This window comes from Notolepis coatsorum, assembly GCF_963971535.1.
Source record: "Notolepis coatsorum genome assembly, chromosome: 4".
Lineage (NCBI taxonomy): Eukaryota > Metazoa > Chordata > Actinopteri > Aulopiformes > Paralepididae > Notolepis > Notolepis coatsorum.
The window spans coordinates 16925323-16934656 of record NC_140168.1 but is presented as its reverse complement, the minus strand read 5'-3'; the positions used below and the strand labels follow the sequence as shown (position 1 = coordinate 16934656).

At 44.1% G+C, this 9334-nt stretch overlaps 1 protein-coding gene across 1 annotated transcript in view; it reads left to right on the top strand.

The window, feature by feature from the left end:
• Positions 1-313: 313 nt before the first annotated feature.
• LOC311226431 (sodium channel protein type 3 subunit alpha-like) overlaps positions 314-9334 on the top strand; it is a gene marked incomplete at both ends in the record, with an annotated part of 145760 nt that continues 136739 nt past the window's right edge. The window contains one exon of the mRNA XM_084311857.1: positions 314-610. Within this exon, the coding sequence (XP_084167983.1) occupies positions 314-610 (297 nt within the window). The remainder of the gene's footprint in view (positions 611-9334) is intronic.

The window sequence follows — 9334 nt, the reverse complement described above, 5'->3', positions numbered from 1 at the left end:
CTTGTAGCTATACATTATCCCTTACGTATCGTAGTGTGGTAGTGAAAGGGTTAACCTTCTGTAGTGTGGTAGTGGAAGGGTTAACCCTTTGTCGTGTGGTAGTGAAAGGGTTAACCTTCTGTATTGTCGCAGTGATAAGGATTAACCCTTTGGTAGTGTGGTAGTGAAAGGGTTAACACCTGCACTGTAAAATATGATGGAGTGAATAATATAATAACTATCTTGTCTTCTCTCTCACCCCCTCCCCTCCCCCCTCCCCCCACTCGCACTAGCTGTAAGTAAATTCTAGTACAAAGTGAATCAGGATGAAAAGATGGCCATGCTGTTACCAACGGGTCCTGACGGCTTGCAGCGGTTCACTCGCGAATCCCTGGCTGCCCTGGAGCGGCGGATTGCAGAGGAGCGGGATGCCAGGGATGAAGCCAAGGAGGCCCAGGAGGCCAAGGAGGCCAAGGATTGCCAGGGGGAGAAGGGAAGTGCGGAGCTGCCTAGGCCCAGGGCCGACCTGGAGGCGGGCAAGGAGCTCCCGCGCATCTACGGGGACGTCCCAGCAGGCCTGGTGGGTGTCCCGCTGCAGGACATCGACCCTTTTTACTTCAAGAACCACAGGGTGAGAGCTGCTCCTGTCTGGTGGGGCTGCCGCCGCTGCTGCTGTGTGTGTGTGTGTGTGTGTGTGTGTGTGTGTGTGTGTGTGTGTGTGTGTGTGTGTGTGTGTGTGTGCGTGCGTGCGTGCGTGCGTGCGTGCGTGCGTGCGTGCGTGCGTGCGTGCGTGCGTGCGTGCGTGCGTGCGTGCGTGCGTGCGTGTGTGTGTGTGTGTGTGTGTGTGCGTGTGTGTGTATGTGTGTGTGTGTCTATGTGTACATGTTTGTGTGTGTGTGAATGTGTGTGTGTGTGTTTGTGTGTGTGCACATCTTTGTGTGTGTGTGTGTGTGTGTGTGTGTACATGTTTGTGTGCTTGTATCTGTGTGTGCGTGTATATGTGTGTGTACATGTTTGTGTGTTTATTGTTTATTGTTTAAAAGTATCCCCATTAGCTATCACCTAAGTGGCGAGCTAGTCTTCCTGGGGTCCACACAGAAAGACAACAGAAAACACAAAACATAACAACATGAGATACATATGACAATCACAATTAACAATGATAATCTAAAAACAGTAAAACATTGTAGACATCATTATCAACATCAGAATATTTTGCTCACATATTTAAGTAGTGCATTCTCAGGTGGTATTTGAAAGACACTTTACTATTCAATTTACTTATGTTCAGTGGGCAGTTATTCCAATGATTGATGGCACGATAAACAACAGTCCTCTTTAAATCATTTGATTTTGGACGTGGTAACATAATCTGTCCATCATCAGCTGACCTAGTAAAATAAGAATGAACCTGACTGCATCTGACAATTTGTTTGTATAAGAAAACAGGTTGAGACGAAAAGACAGTGTTCCTGAAAAATGTAACTGTGTTGAAAACCAGCATATTCTCTACCGTTAACCATGAGAGTTGCCGGTGCATAGTGATGGTGTTTGTTCTCATGGAACAATGTAAAACTAACCTTGCAGCTCTGTTCTGGGCAGTTTGCAATTTCTTTAGTTGACCTTTGGATGCAGAGGACCATACTGGTGCACAATAATCTAGGTGACATAAAATTAAAGATTTCGTCACCTGTCCCACAATATATGTAGGGACATAAGAAAGACATTTCCTCACCATGGAGATACCACTCCCCATCTTCTTCACTATGGTATCAATATGTTCTGCCCACGACAGCTGGCTATCAATTATTATGCCCAGTCATTTTACTTTATTTACCTGTTCTATGGGTTCTTCAGACACGTTCAAACTCATTTTTGGTATTGATGACAATTTATGACTCGAACCCAAGATAATTGATTTGGTTTTTGAGATGTTTAGTACCAACTTATTCCGTTTTTATCCAATCAAATACCATATTTAACTCAGCTGATAAAACATTGTCCAGTTCACTGACAGTTTTTGCAGCATAGTACAATGTGGAATCATCAGCATACATTTGTACAGTTGCTTTACACAGAACTGATGGTAAGTCGTTTGTGAAGATGGCGTATAGGAGTGGTCCTAGGCAGCTCCCTTGCGGGACCCCGCAGTCTAAGACCTTAGAGTGAGACCAGCTGCCAGTGTAATAAACCCTTTGTGTCCTACTTGTGAGATAACTCTTCATAAATATGATGGCTGTTGGACAAAACCCATAGCATTCTAGTTTACCTCATGGTCTATGACATCGAATGCAGCACTAAAATCAAGTAATACTGCACCAGTCATCTTTGAGTTATCAATTTCCTTGAGCCAGTCATCTGTCATTACTGTAAGGGCAGAACAAGTGGAATGATTAGGTTTGTAAGCATGTTGAAAACTTGTGTTCAAGCCAGTGTGTGTGTGTGTCTGTGTGTGTATACATGTTTGTGTGTGAGTGTGTGTGTGTGTTATCCAGTAGGTCTCATTATCAGTACAAATAAGAGGTTATAATACCCCATATTAATGACCAGAACTAAATACAGCTATACAGATTTATTTGGATTGTAATGTAATTTTCGATCTCAGTTCAGTATTGTTTCTGTTATTCACTTGGAACATGCATTTGAGTAAAATGGAATGGTATTACATTTCTAACAAGGTGTAGCATTAGTACGGAAGCGTATTGCTGCCACACCAGAAAAAAGAAATATATATATCCGTATCACGTTATAACATAAAGGTTTCACGTTATAACGTGATAACTTCTTGTTTTAACATAAAACGCTTCACGTTATAACTAGTGCTGTCAAGCGATTAAAACAATTAATCTAATTAATTACAGGATTTGTAATTAATTAATCGAATTAATCGCGTTTTAATCGCATTACCATTTTATGCCTCATATTCTATATTCTATAATCATATTTCAAATTGCATGTGTCCGGATGGCAGAATTCAGTACTGTATCTACAAAACCTTCTGTTTAATCATCTTCCATCTATTAATTTGCTTAGATTTTTCAGGTCTGGTCAATTTGAGCATGGTGTTATTCACAGTCAAAGATAAAAAAAAATTATTGATATTCTCATTTGGTTCATTACAATTTACTCAAAATAAAATGTTCATTCAATCAATCACAGCGCAGATTGATTGATTGAATGAAAATGTTATTAACAGATTGCAGAATGGGTACAATACAGTACGGCTCAATACACACAATTGTTAAGGGGATGCAGACCAGAGAAAGACTTTCGTCTTGTTTACATCAGGGTCCCCCATTTTCAATTCATAATGAATTGTAAGTAAGGGTGCAACTTGCACCGTGCAATCCATTCTTTGTGGATCTAGCCCACAGTATTTCTGACACTGGGAATACATTCCCTGAGATTCATAGATGTCCCTAGAATCAGATACCAAGAACATGCAAATGGACAATATTAAAAAAAAATTTAAATGTGTATTCTACATGCTTATGGAATGAATGAGATACAAAAAAATATTATTATTAAAAAAAAAAAAAAAAAATGTAATTAATTTTGAGTTAATTTTCATAACGCGATTATTTGCTGTGTAATTAATTAATCTAATTAACGCGATAAACTGACAGCCCTAGTTATAACGTGATAACTTCTTGTTATAACATAAAGGTTTCACGTTATAATGTGATAACTTCTTGTTTTAACATAAAACGTTTCATGTTATAACGTGATAACTTCTTATCACGTTATAACATAAAGGTTTCACGTTATAACATAAAGGTTTCACATTGCTGCCACACCAGAAACAAAAAAAAATATCTGTATCACGTTATATCATAAAGGTTTCACGTTATAACATAAAGGTTTCACGTTATAGCATAAACGTGAAACCTTTGTTATAACGTGAAACCTTTATGTTATAACGTGAAACCTTTATGATATAACGTGAAACCTTTATGTTATAACGTCAAACTTTTATGTTATAACGTGAAACCTTTATGTTATAACGTGAAACCTTTATGTTATAACGTGATACAGATTTTTTTTCTTTTTCTGGTGTGGCAGCAATACGCTTCCGTACATTAGTGATTGGAGGATCAAGAAAAAAGAGGGCCGGGCTTGAGATTGTTGCAAACAAAAAAAATATCTTTTTTACCGATATCCGATATACCGATATTGTCCAACTCTTAATTTCCGATACCGATATCAACCGATACCGATATATGCGGGATTCCCCGCCAAAATTACGGAATAATTTCAGGCAATTAACATATCTCTTATATTAGGAATTAACACAACATTATGCATACTTTTGACAATAAATAAAATAAAAATTTGTTCTTACTTGCTTGCCTGGGTAAATAAAGGTTAAATAAATGTAAAAAAAATAAAATAAAAAAACCGATACCGTTATTTTCCGATATTACATTTGAATGCCAATATCGGCCGATAATATCGGTAGGCCGATAATATCGAACATCCCTATTGCAAACACAATGATACAACCGTATGCCTTTGAATCTTTAGGGCGGCACCCTTTAGTTGATCATAGGGTCAAGTCAACTAAGACTTTTTTGTCAGTTTGTCGATCCTTCTGTTCATGTTCAATAAATTCAATCCACAACTACATTCTGCACAATTGCATTCATTTGCAGACGATCAATAATCTGGATCTGTTGATAATCCGATAACTGTTAGTTAACCAATAGTCATGTAGTTGAGCCCGACTTATACAGATCAATGATGAGAACAGATCAATAAAACGTATTGAACATAATGTGTAGCTGACCTGCAGATGAGTAATTTTCATTTTTTGTAATTTTCGAGCGGGATTAAGCCCCGGGAGGCAGCCTCCCCTCCAGGCCTCTAAGTGGACGCTGCTGAAATGGGATTAGCAAATTTTGATTTGCAGCGGCGGTAGATCAGGCCTCTGACCATCAAATGGGCGAGATGAAAAAAACAACACGGCAGTCATTCTCATCGTCTCTTTGTTGCGGCACGTGACGGGGGATTATCCACAGACAAATATGTATCTAGATTAAACGCCACAGCTGTTCGGCTGAAAAGGTTCAGGCCGTTTCGGAGTCGCCTCCGTTCTCTCGAGGGCGGCCCCCTCTGCGCAGCGGTTTCTTGGAGGCAGCGATGCTTGCGACGCACGTCAACACAGATGGCAGACACAGCCGTGGGATCACAGCTAGGTCAACTAAGGTCTCCAGGGCAATGATGTAAATGTATAGACATTTTTCCACAGCAGACATTTTGCAATTTTTGGCATTAGATGTAACTGATAACCTCAAGGTTGGGTTTGCTCCATTAACACTTTAAGGACCAGCCACGAGTTTATACGTGTTACGGTGCCATGCGTTGTGGACCAGAGCCACGAGTTAACTCGTGGCGAGTTGTTATTGTTTAATTCCATATTAATAACGCTATTAACGTCCCTGATCGACTTGCAGGACCTACCCGCATATTTGATTTTCGAAACATGCAATACCGGCCAGATTCGCTTAGGGGCGCCATCGCTCCACTGCAGTATCAAAATGTTTACTGTCTGTGGGCGTTTCATATGAGCCTCGATCCCAGCCGAACATACTCCATCTTTGATCACGTTACCGAACGCAGATTTCAGCCTGGAATAATGGGATTTATGATCAGCCAATGGACATATCGATCTACCAGATTCCGATGACTAATGACGAAATGCTGCCGGCGATCACATGGGCTGACAGTAGGATACTATTCCCCCAAATTACAGCTGGATTGGACATTGTTTTAAAATGCAACGTGATCGATCAGTGAAAATGGCTACTTGAACGCACACTATATTGCTAATCAATAATAGTAATCGGCGTCCCCCGCCGCCCCCATTTCATCCATAGATGCTCTGTAATAGTCCGGATCCTCCGCAGTTTGTTTTATTTCATTCGTATATATACAGCAGAAATGCTAGCCTTTAGCCTATTATCTAGCTCCCCAGAAAAAAGACGAGGCGAAAACTGCGATAAACCTTATATTCACGGCGCTATAAAATGACAACCAACCGATGGATTTTTATTTTCTTTAAGCCATTATGAAGCCACGGTTTATGCACTCAAGTGACAATGAGAATGGACAGATAGCAATACTATAAAGTATATATATAGCTGTTAGAAAGTACATCGGTTTGTTGACAACGCTCGGTCCTCTGGACTATAAATCGCCGCAGGACTTTGGTCGCCAAAGTGTTAAGATGTGCCAGTGTCATGCTGCCAGTGCCATGCTGCCAGTGCTATGTTGCCAGTGCCATGTTGCCAGTGCCATGTTGCCAGTGCTATGTTGCCAGTGCCATGCTGCCAGTGCCATGGTGCCAGTGCCATGCTGCCAGTGCCATGCTGCCAGTGCCATGGTGCCAGTGCCATGCTGCCAGTGCCATGGTGCCAGTGCCATGGTGCCAGTGCCATGGTGCCAGTGCCATGATGCCAGTGTCATGGTGCCAGTGACAGGGTGCCAGTGCCATGCTGCCAGTGCCATGCTGCCAGTGCCATGGTGCCAGTGCCAGGGTGCCAGTGCCATGCTGCCAGTGCTATGTTGCCAGTGCCATGCTGCCAGTGCCATGGTGCCAGTGCCATGCTGCCAGTGCCATGGTGCCAGTGCCATGCTGCCAGTGCCATGCTGCCAGTGCTATGTTGCCAGTGCTATGTTGCCAGTGCCATGCTGCCAGTGTCATGGTGCCAGTGCCATGCTGCCAGTGCCATGGTGCCAGTGCCATGCTGCCAGTGTCATGCTGCCAGTGCCATCTTGCCAGTGCCATGCTGCCAGTGCCATGGTGCCAGTGACATGATGCCAGTGTCATGGTGCCAGTAACAGGGTGCCAGTGCCAGTGCCATCTTGCCAGTGCCATGGTGCCAGTGCCATGCTGCCAGTGTCATGGTGCCAGTGACATGCTGCCAGTGTCATGGTGCCAGTAACAGGGTGCCAGTGCCATCTTGCCAGTGCCATGGTGCCAGTGCCATGCTGCCAGTGTCAGGGTGACAGTGCCATGGTGCCAGTGTCATGCTGCCAGTGACAGGGTGCCAGTGTCAGGGTGACAGTGCCATGGTGCCAGTGCCATGTTGCCAGTGCCATGGTGCCAGTGTCATGCTTCCAGTGTCATGGTGCCAGTGTCATGGTGCCAGTGACATGGTGCCAGTGTCATGGTGCCAGTGACAGGGTGCCAGTGCCATGGTGTCAGTGCCATGGTGCCAGTGCCATGGTGCCAGTGACAGGGTGCCAGTGCCATGGTGCCAGTGACAGGGTGCCAGTGCCATGGTGCCAGTGCCATGGTGTCAGTGCCATGGTGCCAGTGCCATGGTGCCAGTGTCATGGTGCCAGTGACAGGGTGCCAGTGCCATGGTGCCAGTGACAGGGTGCCAGTGCCATGGTGTCAGTGCCATGGTGTCAGTGCCATGGTGCCAGTGCCATGGTGCCAGTGACAGGGTGCCAGTGCCATGGTGCCAGTGACAGGGTGCCAGTGACAGGGTGCCAGTGCCATGGTGTCAGTGCCATGGTGCCAGTGACAGGGTGCCAGTGCCATGTTGCCAGTGCCATGGTGTCAGTGCCATGGTGCCAGTGCCATGGTGCCAGTGCCATGGTGTCAGTGCCATGGTGCCAGTGCCATGGTGCCAGTGACAGGGTGCCAGTGCCATGGTGCCAGTGACAGGGTGCCAGTGCCATGGTGCCAGTGACAGGGTGCCAGTGCCATGGCCGTGACCTTGTACACGCCGGGCTCACTGGCAGGGCTTACTTTCACAGAGGGAACAGACCTATCGTTGATGTTATTAATTACAGCTGTGTTTACCTATATATGACATGCCAGAATGTCTGCTGTGGGTCTATTGGCAGTGCAGGGAGACTAACATCCACTAAGAGATTTGTGTCAGCATGTGACTTTTTTCATACATCCTATTAACACTTTCAGTGCCGTTCACGTAGAACTACGTTTCTGTCGTCCGATCGTTCAGTGCCGGAAACGTAGATCTATGTTTCTGTCACGGTATTTCTTTTATTATCTATATCCATTCATAATTCAGCGGGGCACCTTGTGCATACTGTTCTGAGTGTGTCTAAGCTGGTAGACGGTATTATACCGCCCTCTAACGCCTTCGGCCAGTAATGCACCCGGTTAGAAACGGGTTCGTTTATTTTCTATACCGAGCTGCAGCGTGGGGGCGGGTCCTAAACACTCCAGCAAAACAGTGACCCCGCCCGCCTGTTGAAGAGCAATGCCCAATAATGTCGGAGGCACGATCGCTGTGGATAACTGGAATGGCGATGAGATTATTGGATTCTTTTTTTTTCATTACTTCAGAGACCAGGTAAGGACACTATATATGAAAGCTTGCGTTGATCTGATATTTATTTCTACTGCGATTGAAGCTATATGTGTTTATGTGTCTGGCTGTTCTGCCGTTGGGATGCAGGAGGGGGGGGGGGGGGGGGGGCGCCGGTCTAAACCACATTGCATGCGTGCACCACAAAGGATAATAGTGATGATCTAGTGTTGATTTCAGGAAGATCCGATAATCAGGCGAAAAATTACAACGTGTTTATTGAATTACACAAAAACGCTGTTTTCGTGTCTTTTCCCTGGAATTGCTCAGAAGCGGCCAGACTATGTTCATATTCAGAACGGTATCAAACGGAAATGTACGGATGAAAAAATTATCAGTTTTTTGCACGTTGACCAGAAGTAGCTCAATGAGACTCGAGGGCGTTATTAGACCCATAGCGATACTATAAAATATAGGTTTAGTTCTACAAACTACAACTACGTTTACATGGGGTTAATGGGCGGCACGGAAGTGGTCACTTCCCGGAAGGGGCGTGGCACTCAATGTGTAAACAGTCCTATATTGTCACCTTCTTAAAATAATGGCTTAAGTCATACTTTCAAGTTTGAGAGAAAAACAGAATAACCTGAACCAAATATAGAATATATGATATTTGTTAATCATTTCACAACTGGGTAGGAACAGCATAATGTTTTTGATTAAGGACGTAGGCTATTTTACCAGAGGTTGTCAGCGTCATGAAGAGATGTCCTCAAAAAGTGACTTAAGCCATTATTTTGAACCCTTTCGCTACCACACTATAGCAGGTTAACCCTTTCATTACCACACTACAGACAGTGAAAGGGTTAACCTTCTGTCGTGTGGTAGTGAAAGCGTTAACCCTTTGTAGTGTGGTAGTGAAAGGGTTAACATTCTGTAGTGTGATAGTGAAAGTGTTAACCCTCTGTAGTGTGTGGTAGTGAAAGGGTTAACCTTCTGTAGTGTGGTAGCGAAAGGGACCTTCTGTAGTGTGGTAGTGACATTGTTAACCATTTGTAGTGTGGTAGTGA